At 37.5% G+C, this 15,241-nt stretch overlaps 1 protein-coding gene across 1 annotated transcript in view; it reads right to left on the reverse strand.

The window, feature by feature from the left end:
- Positions 1–304: 304 nt before the first annotated feature.
- The window catches only part of nell2b (neural EGFL like 2b), a 40,720-nt gene continuing 25,783 nt past the window's right edge, over positions 305–15,241 (reverse strand). Inside the window, exons 16-20 of the mRNA XM_039668108.2 lie at positions 9,174–9,314; positions 8,823–9,016; positions 8,554–8,730; positions 5,547–5,774; positions 305–1,036 (exon numbers count right to left, since the gene is read on the reverse strand). Of these exons, the coding sequence (XP_039524042.2) occupies positions 995–1,036; positions 5,547–5,774; positions 8,554–8,730; positions 8,823–9,016; positions 9,174–9,314 (782 nt within the window). The 3' untranslated portion in view covers positions 305–994. The remainder of the gene's footprint in view (positions 1,037–5,546; positions 5,775–8,553; positions 8,731–8,822; positions 9,017–9,173; positions 9,315–15,241) is intronic.

Genomic DNA, 15,241 nt, shown 5'->3' on the forward strand with positions numbered 1-15,241 from the left:
TGTCTTTGTAATCTGTAATATTTAATCAAAATTGAATAAATGTAAAATGGTAAAATAGATTGCAGTTCATATTGACTGTAACATCAAAAATATCAGGTTGATAAGCTTATTATTCTTGATTCTAAACAAAATGTCAAATTGATATGCATCAAACACCCTCTTTGAAATTTTTTATGACTTCTGTTGAGGGTCTCAGAGACCTCGGGCCATTTCTAAATGCTAAGATTTTCTATCACGTACTGATTTTTTATTTTATATTGTGTTTTTGTTTAAATAAATAGAAAGGATAACAATGCATCTGGAATTTTTTTTTTTTACATGGAAACCTTTTATTTCACCATGACACAATAGTGCACCGAGCCATTGAAGGAAACAAAACATCAATTTGACAAAAGGTGCAACATAAAACATCAAAGTAATGACAGAATTCAAAAGACGTGAGAAACAAACACATTAAATAAACTATTCACAACATCAAGATCATATTTCCCCCTAAAAGGGAGTGGAACTACCATTAATACTGAAAGAAGTAAACACTGGTAATACCTGTAGGTCATTTACAAAGGGCTTTTACCATGGCTGCAGTCTCCTGAACCCATCAAGCACAAAACACTGCAATCAACGAGAAGTTAACCTTTATTTTCAACGAGGTTTTGACATTGAAACCTGAAAATTGAATGGAATTCGCAAAGGTTGATCTCTGTATCCGAATATTACATCACGGTTTCCAAGTGATAATTGATGTACGACAAATAAACACTTTATCAAATGCATCAAGCAAATCTGAAACACCGCTCAAAGCTAAAAACGATTCAGTTTTCTGATGGTCGCTTTTTTGTTGTTGTTGTTGTTACATTGTTTATGTTATAATACACATGAAAATTTGGTAGAAAATGATCTTCTGAAAGGGATGAAACTGTGAGCTGAGACAAAGAGGGGGCAAAGAAAAACAGACAAAAGGAAAAGTACTCAGATATTTTGCCATTGAATTGGACTAGAGGCACAATGGGTCCACAGAGCAACAGATGTGACCATTCTGCAGAGAAAAAGAGAGGTAGGTAGGGAAGGAAAAGGAAGACAGACATTAGTCAAAAGAGAAAAGCCGCCAATGTGACACTCACTCAACCACTTCCATACTGTATGTGCATAAAGCATCGACTACAGACTCTCACTCTCTCACTATTCATCTTTCAGCTCAAATGATGCTGATGACCTTGGCCAGTCACATAAGGTGCTTTAATAAGTAGATGAATTCTCCCCGTCCATGAGCACAGTTTGTTATTCCCGTATTCATCTCTGTTCATTCCTCGGCGAGGCACATCTCACATACCCGGGACCGTTTTTTGTGTGCTCAGCTGGACTGTATATGTTCCTGAGCCATCTATCTTTAAATGACTTATCCCATCATTTAGAGAGGAGTACAAATGCGAGATCACTAGTTGAAAGTACACTGTAAAAACATATTTTCATGATTTGTAATCACAACATTTTATTATTTTGTCAAATCAACTTAGATAATTTAAGTAGTTCAGATAACATAATATTTTGAGTTTCTGATTAAATCAATCTCCTTCATTGTATTAACTCAATTTTTCCATTTCAATGAACTTTAGGTTACTTATTTTTTTGTTAAACCAACAATATTTTTTTTACAGTGTACATGTATTTTAATTAATATCTTTAATTATTATTTCTCACTTATAATATTATAATATTATTCATAATGAAAAAAAAAACATTTATTATTAATTTTTTTATTCTAAATTGTATCTTCAGCATCAGCACCAAGTTGAACTGAAAAATGAACATAAATTCTGAATTTCTTTGTATTTGGGCTAGGCGATTTGTATAAAAGTTTGTATAAAAGAAGATCCAGAGCATATTGAGCTTAAATTGAAAAACATCTAACTGTCTGTAAAAAAAAATGGTGTCATAAATTTTGCTTATTTGATTAGTGACCTAGAAAATAAAAAAAATATTTTAAATAAAACAAAAAACCAAACTAAAAAGCATATACATTAATATGTTTTCCTTTCGAAGGGGGAACGAGAAGGCGCATCAATTGATGCAATGGGGACATGTCCCGCAGGACTGGTGTCTGAGGCACATGTACCAACCAGCCAATTGTGGCCGAAGCAGTGATGTCGCAAGGTGCTCCCCAGCCAATAAAAAGGGCCCCCGAAAACAAGTCATAATTTTCAATGTCTTAAGGAAGCCGCTTGTCTGTGTGCTGTGCAAACAGTTTAAATCCTGTGTCCATCCATGCATGTGTTTCATAACACTGGGTCATGATGTGTGTGTTTTCTGTCTAGAAGTGGAGCATGCACGTTCAGCCCTCGAGGGGAGTGGATGCATTTCATTGCGATGATTTTTTCACTGAGAAAGCTTCGCTCTCAGCTGGCGTCTCTTCATGTGTGAAGACTGTCAAGCCACTGAGCCCCGCGGCTTGAGCCCAGCCGAACTGCTTGAGGAGCTTGAGCAAGATCCCCTCACTCCTCCCCCTAGCTCTGCTGTCCTTCCTGTCTTCCGTGGAACATGAGGACTCATTGCTCGCTTATGATTTTGACAATATAAAAAGCAGTTAGTAAGTAGAGTCAGACGTTGTAAAATATCCGTTTCCAGCTCCATGCAGCAAAACGCCCAGTACGATGAGCTAGAGGAGCTTATGACTCATGCTACAACCAGACTGAGCTTGTAATGATCCGGTTCGAAGCGTGAGATCGCAGGCAGAGTAGCTCCGGTGAGCCTTCCATTTCTTCCAGACCTACACACTGAGGTGTCAGGTTCATGGGAACATCTATACTCTGCAAGGCTCATTCTGCTTCAAATTATTCGAAAGTAGAGGGGCTGAGTGAGTGGGGTTATAGGAGGATGCCTCGGCTCCTGTTTTGTTATAGTAGATGACATCGAGGTTGGTTGGCAAAGCGAATGTGGCGACTGGTCAGATTGGCGGAGCTTTGCATATTATGACAATATCGCAATTTTATCCAGGCAGATCTGCTTAAAGGAGTAGTTCACTTTAAAAAAAACTTTTGCTGATAATTTTCTCACCCCCATGTCATCCAAGATGTCCATGTCATTCTTTCTTCAGTCGAAAAGAAATGAAGGTTTTTGATGAAAACATTACAGGATTTTTCTCCATATAATGGACTTCATTGGGGACCAAACGGTTCAAGGTCCAAAAGACAGTTTCAGTGCAAACTGTTCAAAGGGCTTTAAACGCTTCCAGACAATGAATAAGGGTCTTATCAAGCGAATCGATTGCTCATTTAAAAAAAAAAAAAAAAAAAGTTTAAGTTTTATAAGCACTAATGGTCGCCTTGTTCTGTTCTGTGATGCGCGTTCGTGACTCTCCTGTTTGAACTCATTTATCAAAATGAACGAATCATGTCATTTGGTTCATTTAATGAACGAAATGAACGAATTGACTCGGAAAAAAAATTATTGATTTTGATTTTTTAAATGAGCGATCGTTTGGTTACCAGTAAAGTGCATTATATGGAGAAAATGGAATGTTTTCATCAAAAACCTTAATTTCTTTTCGACTGAAGAAAGAATGACATGGACATCTGGGATGACATGGGGTGAGTAAAATATCAGCGAAAGTTTTTTTTAAAAAAAAGTGAACTACTCCTTTGAGAGCCTTTGGGAAATTTATTTCTCACCAGGTGCAAGCTCCTCCAAGGACCGTCTGAGCCCTCACCATGAACGAGTTCCTGGAAAGAAGAGCGGAAGGCGAGTGTGGCTCCGAGAGGCGTCGTAATAGTAGTGAGCCGCACTCAGATCAAAAGGCTTCAAATACGTCATGAAAAGAAGAGAATCCTTAAGTGGGATTCCTCTATTGGAGCCTTTGTCCCATTTTACCATGATTCTTTTCTTCTTCAAATTCTTTTCTGCCATCTTCGAGGAGGGTGCTGGGGAACAACAGTTCTGTTTTCGAGGAGACTAAAATCTCCTCCCTCCCCCTTTGAGGAGGACATGGGGGTACAATAATTCTGCTTTAAGAGGAGAACAAAGTTTGCCTCCCTCCCCCTTTGAGGAGGGTTCGGGGGTGCAGCAAACCATTTTTCATCAGTGCATCGGCCATGATTGGTTAGTTGGTACACATGCCTCAGACACCTAGTCCTGCGGGATGCGTCCCCATTGTGTCAGTTGATACAGCGCCTCGTTCCCCTCCCAGGGAACTATGGTTTCATGCGTAACCTAAAAGGTTCTTTAAGTGTCGGTGGTTTAATTTCTTTGTAAAATTTTGTTTATTTCCAGTCTTAAATTAGATTCCAGATTTAAATTTGATTCCAAATCTCAGGTTTTTCAATGTGGTCTGAGAAATTTGAATCTCACTGTAAGCGTTTTAAAAATATTGAAATGCACCAAAACATTACAATCAAAGCTTTGACTCGGCACACAACCAAAAGCATTTGCCTTTGACTGAATTGGTATTCAGATGTTTAAAAAGTAAACCAGCCAGATGTCCACGAAACCCTTAGAGGGCCCGTGGAAGCTGTGTTCATTTTATGTGAAAGGATCTAGCATAAAAACAGCTTTTTCTTCGCTATTGTGACATATGAGTCAAATGGATATGTTGTTCTTGTTCTTCTCAAACAAGACAAAAAAAATGCAGGGTGGGACTTGATTGGTAACACTATAGTAAGTAGATATTAATGAATTTTACACAGTACTCAGTACTTCCAGGCTGCATATGTGGTCGCATTTGTGCGACTGCATTGTAATGTACTCAGTTAAATTCACCATGCGCAACAAAACGCCCTTGCCCTCAGATCACTTGGACGTGACTGTGGTTACAAGACGTAAAAACAATATAAATACTGTTCGTTTTCTCACACAAACCGCTCGTTTCGTGTCTTAGGCCATCAATGTGTACTTACATTTACGAGTCATTAAATCATGTTTAATTTGGACTTCTCTGTGCATGCTCTCTGAGGTGGTGACCATATACCTCCATTATATGACTGACAGACAACAACGGTTTAACCTAAAAATATCAAAATTGAAACTACGGCGGAAACAAAGACACCTGCATCTTGGATTCCCTTGAGGTAAGCTAAAACATATCAACAATTAATTTCAAAGTGAACTATCCCTCTAACACACAAGTCTATTTGCTGTGCGCTGAATTAAAGTGACAGCGCATAGTTTGGGGTCAAAATGAGCACAAATTTACATGACATAAATGAATTTCATAAAATTTTTCACAGTCATCTTTTAACTTGTTAATAGTTTTTTCCAAGAATATTTTGATTTGATAGTTAAAAGATGCATACATGAGGTCTTTTAACATCAGTGCCAAACTATGGTTTGCAGATTAAGACCACTATTTATCAGCATGCATATGATGTCATGTGAGTGCCAGGACGTCCCACCCTCACTCCAGTCAACATATCATCAGAGAACAGATGTTGTTGCAAGAAGGAGGGAACTTTCTTTTGATTAAAGATCACGAGGGTACGTGAAAAACTCTCAAACACTCAATAAAGTACTTGACCTTGGCGAATGTGTGTCTGTGGGTGGTTACGTAAGTGAAGTACCTTGCACTGGCAGAGGGAACACTCCGTGCCATGTTTGGTCCAAGCGGAGCCGCTGAAGCGAGTGATTCCGTATTCATCCACGCAGGTCTTGGTGATGTCATTCCGAACGGTATCGGCCAGGCAGGGGTCTGTGACGCAGCGCGGACAGCACTCGCCCTCAGGAACCACTGTAAACTCGCAGTCAGAGACCGGTGTGCATGATATCGGCCAGCAGTCCACTTCCCCCCTCTGAGAAACACACAGACGGAGACATTTTTCATTCCCACACTAAAAAGAATCAATATTTTTGCAATTCCGTTCAGTGGCACATAAATTACACACTTCCGCTTTACCATGCTGCAAATCACAAATACTGTGTTGTGCTCACTGATCCAGAGAAGAGTGTGTAATGATCGATCGATACGACATTCCTAGGTCAGTGCTGGTTTAATATAGTCACACACACGGCTTTCTCCGTTATCTATTCTTTAAACCTTTGTTTAACATCCGTTAGACTGCAGGTGAAGTGTCAAGAAATTCAATGCTTTATCCTTGTACCTGTGGGATAAAATCCACAAAGGACCAAAGTGATGAAGTACTTGGAATGCCAAATATTAAAATGTGTGAAAGTCGACAATTGGGGGGGTTCAGCTCATTTATCCAGTTATTTTGTTCAACTCAGTTACTCAATATCTGGTGAGTAAATAATAAAGGTCAGGAAACAATGACTTCAATTTTGAACTGAAGTCATGCAGACTATTCAAATGGCACTTTTTTGGTTTTGAATCATGAAAGTCATTTATATTATTTTTTAATACTTATTTTCTTTTTCTTTTTTAAGTTTATCTGTCCATTAATCATTCTCGTTTTTTATTTCAGAAAAGATAAAAAGTCATCTTTCGCCGAACTGATTCCAGACAACATATTTTTCAGATTACATCCTGAATCAGAACAAGCAACTAACATAGAAATTGAATACAAGAGGAATGCAGATATTTCTCTGAATGTCTCTCTCTCTCTCTCTCTCTCTCTACCCCCTCCTGGAGTTTTCCGTTCCGGAAACATTCCTTGTTCTTTTTCAATCCTCGCACTTCTGTATCCTTAAAATACAAAGCATTCTTCCTGCCTCTTTCACTCTTTTTCTCTGTCTCTTCCTCTTTCAAGTCATGTGTTCCTTTTACTTCGCAGGGAACGAGAAAAAAAACTGATGAGTACAGGATTCGAAGTGTACAGGGGGTTGAAAATTACTGAAAGAAATCACTGACTGAAAGTGTAAATGTGATAACTGTGTAAGAACAACATTAGAGACTAACAAAAACCAGCTGTACTGAAAGCTAATGACATTTCAATACGGCCGTGCAAAACTGTCTCTGTTCGATCATGTTCCTCTCTGGACACAGATTATGCTTGTGTAGGATTAAAAAGGGTTTTCAATTGAAAGTCAGTTATTGAGCAATTAATCCAGAGCCTGGCTTTAGCATTAGCCATATGTCTGTTACGTCTTTAACAGAATTCATTAAAGGGCGACAAGTTTAGCAGCCCTAAACCCTGAGCAAAAAGCTTAATTTCGGTGTACCAAAAACCTTCTCCAACAGAGAAACAGTGAGCTGGGAGCCTGGCATGTCACGAAAACCTGACAAATTTAGGAGCAAATACTGTAAGGATTTTCACTAGAGAGAAAGATGGAGCTGGACTTTATAATTCAATTCTTTTCAGAGTGCAAAAAGTTCTGCATAAAGAAAGAAAAAAATGCAGGAAGGACAAACACCAGAGGGGATGAAAACTGCATTGTTCAAGGTTTGGTGCAAGACTTCCTGACTGAGATATTGCAGAGAGTTCCACTGTGAACAGCAGTTTCTCTGTGTAATAGATCTGAATCTAATATACAGAGAACAGAACGACAGAGGAGTTTATTCTGTGCATTGTGCATTTGGGAATGCATACTGTTTTCTAAAGACAAAATATTTCCCACATTTGCATCATATGCATTCAATCATGACGTCAATCAAAGTTTCTTGAGAAAAGGTTCTATTCAGTTTTATGTGATCCTTTTCCAACCCTCACTCTGACACTGTGACTGTTTTCACCCCTGTATTTAAAGACTATAATCTCTGTTATGATTGGCTAATCTCCTCATATGCAAAGTCAGCCTGTTCTCATCCCAAGGCGTCACCTAACTGACGCTTTTGACCATGCGTCAACATCCGACGCACATGACACATGAGACGCGCCTCCTAGTGGTCTAACCCTACCCCAGACCTAAACCTACCCGCTTCATCTATCTGACGCTAAAGGTTGCCATGTGCGTCGGATTTAAACGCATGGTCAAAAGTGTCAGTTAGATGACACCCTAGGATGAGAATGCGTTGGCAAAGTTCATAGTTTTTAACCAATGAAGTCCATCTGGCTGAATACTGAACAACTTTTGATATATAAAAAGCACTATGCAGCCATATTATTACTAATATAATATAATTATACTTAAGTAATGTGCAATTAATATAATACCATCCAAAAGTCTGAGAAAATGTTAATGTTTTTATTTAAATTTAGATGTTGAAAAAATGTAGAATGAAAGAAAAGTATGATACAAAAGATTTAGGAATGTTTAAATATATTATTAATAAATATTTCTGTGTCATAAATATAATAGTTTTATTATAAAAGATATATGACATTTACCATGTTAACAAATTTCATGGCATCTACTAAAATACACAAGATGCTCTTTGGAACATTCTCAGATCTAGCTGTATGAACCATCAGATTTTATTATCAGATTCCATAATTTATACTGTAATATATATAGTTTTCAATTAGAAAATAATGCACAATTCAAACATTTTCACTATAGTGAATCCACTGTATATCTCTAAATGCTGAGATATTTCAAAATGAGTTTTGAAAGAACCTTTTCTAATGCTCTTTTGCAATAGTTCATTGACCATATAATATATAGTTCACAAATACTGGACTGGTAATCATAATGCATCACCACATGGAGTTGGTTTAACATGCTGTCACTCACCATACACTGGCACTGCTGGCAGTTTTCCACCCAGGTTTCTCCATTACTGTATGCTAGCAGACCGTTCTGATGCAAACACTGAGAGCTCAGACGAGGATCGCATTCAGGGCAGCACAACACATCCACCGTGGGATTCTCGCAGTCACACACCATCCGCCTGCACATCACCAACCCCGACTAAAACAGGAGAGAAAAACAGAGACTGAGTAAAAAAAACTCATTTCTCAGTTTTCCTTTGACTACAACTCCCATCAGTACCTTTGGCTCACCTGACAAGAGCAGACCGAGCACCTGTCATCATCCAGCACCCAGATCTGCCCGTTGTGTTTCACCTTCCCGTCATGGGCGCAGTCTCCCGTGCAGTTCCTACCGTGCGGACAGCGGCAGTCGTAACCTCCGTCCACGTTAAAGCACACGGTGTCATTGGCACAGCTGTGCCTCCCAGTCTCACATTCATCAATGTCTATCCAACAAGAAACAGAACACAATAAAACTCACTGGTTAAATGCAAGGGGTCAAGGCGTAGCTGGTTGGCACGGCCCAGTTAGCCCATTAGATGTCGTAATTACAACCATGCTGCATGTTTCTCTATTGACTTCCATTCAAAAATAGTAAGTTACCTTCACATGACTCTCCATTGGCTGAGAACATCCCGTTGTCATGGTATCCGTCACGACACTCGCAGTGGTACCAGCCAGGTAGGTTGACGCAAGTGGCTCGACTGTCACACTCCACAAACCCATCGAGGCACTCGTCGATGTCTTAGGTGACAAGGTGGAGACACGCATGAGGAAACCCAAGAAATGTATGAAAAAAAGCACAGTCTCACTCTCTGTTATTTTTTAACATTGACAAGGATAAATAGTTTTGAGCATCAAATCAGCATAATAGAATGATATCTGAAGGATCATGTGACACTGAAGAATGGAGTAATGCTGAAAATTCAGACGAATAATCAAATTTTATTTGAAAAAACAAAGAAACAAAAACTGCATATTCAAATGTTGTTTTGCTAGACTGCATTATGCTGTCTCCACAACCTTATTAAATTCCTGAATGCAAATCTTAATAAGTATATGTGATGTCTGTCCTCTTGTTTGCTTTGTGTAGCGTTGTTGAGACAGACACAGGACAACAGGAGGCGGTTTCACTGGATTTACTCTCATATATGAAACAAACAAGAGCAGCCTCTGAGTAAATCGCCCTTAAATTGTTTTCTTCAAGGGCATTTACAATGCCAAGAGCAAGAAATACAGAGAATACCTGATATACAAAACAAACAAGAGCATCCTCTGAGTAAATCGCCCTTAAATTGTTCCATAAAACAAATGTGATGTACATAACCATGCGCTTTCATCTCCACATAGACCAAAGTCAAAAAAATAACTTCAATAAGGTAAAATGAATAAAAATAACCACACAGATAAGTGAAAAAACATAATACACATAAATTGCAGTGAAGATTTAGACACAAAAGCAACAATTAAAATAAAGATTAATGGTAACACTTTACAATACGGGTGCACTAATATGCATTAATTCATGCTTAACTAATGCACAGATAATCATGAGTTAATGTATAACTCATGAAGAACTAAACCATTAATTAATGATTACTGCATCAGCAACTAATAAAGAGTCTATTTGATTAATAGATTAAGTAATACACGAATTTCTATTAATTCAACGAGCCATTGTGTATTGATTCCTTAATAACATATTTTATTAACTAATAGTGTAAATGAATGGGTTAATTACCACAATTAGTCAAAGCTATGCACTTCAACTTCTAGTTGTCTGCTTTAATTAATCATTAGCTAATGATTTGCAAAGGTATCATTATGTTATGACTTTACTTGTTGGGGCACATCATTATTAACTATTCATTCAGTAATTGTCGTAATTCGCACATGAACAATGAAATAATTAATCATGTATTAATGCATATTAGTGTACCTGTCATATTATCTGAAAGTTGAAATACAAGGCTTTGGCTCATTCTGGTAATTAACGTATTAATTGACACCATTAGTTAAAAAAATGAGTTATTATGGAATTAATCCACAATTACATATTTAATTAATAACAATTCATGTATGAACTAATACATTAACCTTACATACTCTTAATATGTTCCTAATGTGGTAATCATTTATGAATAGCTTAAATAATCATTAGTAACACATTAATTCAGTATTATCTGTGCATTAGTTAAGCATGAATTAATGCTTATTAGTGCACCCGTATTGTAAAGTGTTACCAGATTAATTAAGATTAACAGGAGCCTCTTCAGTGCATTAAACAATGGCAAGTTTTAAATTGTGAAGGCTCGTTATGACATCACACTAATTAAAGGGAAAACGCTCGTTCTTCAGGCAAGTATACCAGATAAATGAAAATATTTTGTGTAAATGATAATAAACGATACATACGTTTTAACAGTACACTTTCTGTAAATGTTACACTCACACAACACACAAAGTAAGAGAAATAGAGATTTTGTCATGGTCGTCTTGAAAGGAGCGTATGTTGATAATGCTCTTCAGCATCTATTCAACTTCCAGTCCTTGTCCTTGGATTACACTCAGAAAGGTACGAAGAGTGTCACACAGACCCAGTCAGTTCAATGACACTTCAAGGGTTAGAAATGATTTTGTGACTTTTTTTGTGGCTACAGATTGTGCTTCACCTCACCCATTTCATTCGATTGCTAAGGGGAAATTGCATTGTGTTGTTTTTCAATGCAAATTTTAATGTCAGAAATACAGGCAAGGCTGAGTAGAGGGGTTGAACGAAAGCTGAAGAATGCTATGGGTTTGTGGGTATGTGTGAGAGAGGGAAAAAATGCACGTAGCCTTGAGAGTCTTTGTGAAAGAGCATAGAATATGAGAAACAGCCTAAAGGCCCTTGTGAATCAGGTTTGCATGTGCTGCTTTTAGTATCGCATAGTATGGTTAGAGAAATATTAAAAGGGAAAGTTCACCCCCTAAAATTACAATTCTGACAGTATTCCCCTGAAGTTGATCTAAAGCTGTTTGACTTCATAACACAAACAAATTTATTTAATGTCTACTCTCTTCTACATAAGTAAATGGAAAACAGGGGCTATCAAGTTACAAAAGCAACATTAAAAAAAATCAAAAATCAACGAATAAAAACAGTCAATGCAGCTAAAAAATATGTTTCTCAAAATAACAATATTAGTAAAAATAATATTGTGAATACCGCCTTTCTTCGATTGAAATATATTTTAAAATGTAATTTATTCCTGTGATGGCAAAGCTGAGCATCATCACTCCAGTCTTCAGTGTCAAGTGATACTTCAGAAATCATTCTTATATGCTGATTTGCTGCCCAAGAAACATTTCTTATTTTAACCAATGTTGAAAACAGTTGTGCGGCTTTTTATATGGAAACTATGATACGTTTATTTCATAGAAATACATAGACATAGACTTATACATAGACATAGACTTATATAATCTTGACTTAGAAATCTTTTGTAACATTATTGTCTGTACTTTCACTTAAAGGTCATTCATTAAATATTGCACATTAGAATGCACCAGAGCAGGCTTAACATTGTAAACATTCGAAAATGAACTTATTCTAATATGTACGACAGAACTTTTTTTTTATTTTGACAAAACTGTCCTTTTACTCTGAGGAACATTCTGAGGAACATTTAATTAGAAACAGAATGTCTGATATCAATCATTTTCCATGCATCTCGCTTCTAAGATTGCTTCACTTTTGTCAAGATTTCACTCCCCTAACACAAAATCCCTCCTCTGTTAAAAACAGAGAATGGCGAAAATAACACAAACAAAACTGAATAATACATAGATGTTGGCAGTGCTGATGACATTTATTCATTTTCTTCCTTGAGCACAAACACACAGTGCACTCATCTCTCTCAGAGGAATGGCTGGCATTTGTGCTGTCAGAAAGCAGTCGCAAGTATTGATTGACTGTGTATTCACGGGTAAACCCCCAGGGTTCCCGCTGTCCTGCAGCCCTGCCACTAATTTGTCACGGAATGTCACAAGTCGACAGCACAATACATAGTCTCCATCTCATTTGCTCCATCTTCAGCATTTGGGATCCTCATACACTTCCATTTGTGTGCATTGCTGAGTTTTGCTCCGACGAAAACCAAGGGCGCACTTTATTTTAGAGGGGACCATTCGAAGTCTTGATTTTTTTGGGTCAGCTAGAATAGGTTTTCATGCTTGAATGTAAAAAAAATAAAAATTTCGACCCAAAAAGATTTTTCGACCCAATCTCACGGGAATTCGTACGAATTTTACGACCTCACTCGTACGATTTAGTACGATTTTTGCAAAATCGTACATATTTTAAGAATTGGCCAATTTGTATGAATTCGTACGGATGACCTACCCCTGACCCCGCCCCTAAACCTAACCATCACGTGGGTTTAGACAAATCGTACGAATTTGTACGAGTGAGGTCGTACGAATTTGCCAATTTTTAATCAGTCGTACGAATTCGTACGAATTGGTTGTGAGATAGCGTAGGATTTTTTCACACATTTTACATTATTGCAGCACCTCTCTTCGCAGTCTGTCAGTAATGCTCTGTTTAGTTCCTGTCTCTATAGGCCCTGACATGTTGAGCGTCGACCGGCCAAACCGTCGGCACTAGTTAGACATCTTTAGGGGTATTTTGGCCAATTGAGCATGTTGAATCAGCGTCCGTTGGCATCATCGCCATCGGTGAGAGAGAGAACTCTAAATTGCTGTTCAATTTAGCGAACGAGTCAGTGCTCGAGAATGTTTAATGTTCTAATGCTGTTCTAATTTTACGTCATCTTCCCTGAGCATTCCAATGCGCAAATATTTTCATTACAATATGAGCCACCTGGAGTGAAGAAAGGGATCAGATGATATATATATATATATATATATATATATACAGTATATACAATCTACAATCCCATGAGTACGGTAATAGTTATGGGTCCACAGTGGTATCCTCAAGTCAATTTCATCAGGGACGATTCTTCAAACGGCAAGTCATCAATCCACTTATTCCCTGAACATCTTGGCTGTTCCCATCCCAGCTATCTCCTTCATCTGCCCTGCTCTCATTCCCACCCCCTTCCCTTCATCCTCCCCCTCCATCCTCAAACTAATGAACAGATTCACACCCACCGCTGGGTCTCGCTGGGGAGCTCGGCACTGTAAAAGGGCCTCGATGCAAACAAGGGAGTCAAATTGCGGTTGTGTGCATGAAAGCCTGGTCCCATTCTCAAACAAAGTCTTTTACTTTTTTTTTTTTTGAACAGGAAGTTCAAAAGCAAACCTTTTCTTAATGAGAATACAGACAGCAGATCCTCAGAGTTTCCCCAAACAAAAGCAGAGATTCAGAGGAAAGTCGTATCTTTAAAGTCAAAGTGAATTACTGATCGCAACCCATTTAATTGGTGATGGTGACATATTTCGTGAAACGGATTTTCAATGAGACCCAAAGTTTTGGAATAACATGATGAAACAATAGACCCTCAAATTTTAAGTACAGTCAACTTGATGTTTCAGTAAATTTAAACTTGAATATTACATTAAAATGACTGAAGTTATTTGAATCTTCTATAATTTATACATTTACATTGCTTTAACTCAACTTTTTTTATATGTTAACTTACAGTATTCACTGTAAAATTAAGTAACCAGTTCATTGAAATGGAAAAATTGAGTTAATACAATGGAGGAGATTGATTCACTCTCAAAATATTATGTTAACTGAACCACATAAATTATTTAAGTTGATTTGACAAAAGAAAAACTGTTGGGATTACAAATCATGAAAATATTTTTTTACAGTGTTGATCATTAAAAGCAACAACACATCCTATAATATATCCTATACATATATAATTAATAATATAAATATAAAATTATGATGAAATGTTTTATTGTACATTAAAATGTATAATAATAATAATATATAAAATAATGTAAAGATACAAAATACAATGTATAAAATGAAAACATTACATTATACAGTATATTAGTTGTGTAGTGTTAATCCGGATAAAACAGAGGTGTTAAACAACAAGGGAAGACGTTCAACAGCTAAACTCTAATTATCTCCACCTCATTAGACATGATGAGTAACGACTTGGAATTCATGAACCCAATGAAGCAGACATAATCAGAGCACTTAAATAAACATGGAGAAGTTTTATCGGAGGACAGATCCAGCAGCTGTTTTGAATCTCTTTGTACACACAATTTCACGCTCCTCCCTGTAGGCCTTTCTCACTAGAGCTTCTGAAGATATTCTCATTAAAATTTGATAGGGGTAGGGCTCCATTCTAGCTTAATATTAAGAGTAAACACTTCTCAAGACTCCCATTCTGGTGCAAAGACGCATTTGAGGTGTTCAGTGACACAATGCACCCAATTTTATCTGCAAGTTGAATGTGCTAACGTTCCCTTGCTATACACCCATCACATAAAGAATTAACAAGTAGCCTGCAGAAACGTCTTGATTAAGAAGCAGGACCCCGAGCCCAGGGCGTTTAACCCCTGAGGACCTGCTGTAATTGGGTTTCCTTTATGAACAGAGCATGTGTGAAGCATCTGAGCCAATCCGATGGATAATACATGGTGCCAGCTAGTCTTCTAAGAGGTAAGAGCTGAGTTTGAAAGAAAATGTGACTCTC

Source organism: Pimephales promelas, chromosome 24 (assembly GCF_988280905.1).
Source record: "Pimephales promelas chromosome 24, fPimPro1.hap1.1, whole genome shotgun sequence".
Classification (NCBI taxonomy): domain Eukaryota; kingdom Metazoa; phylum Chordata; class Actinopteri; order Cypriniformes; family Leuciscidae; genus Pimephales; species Pimephales promelas.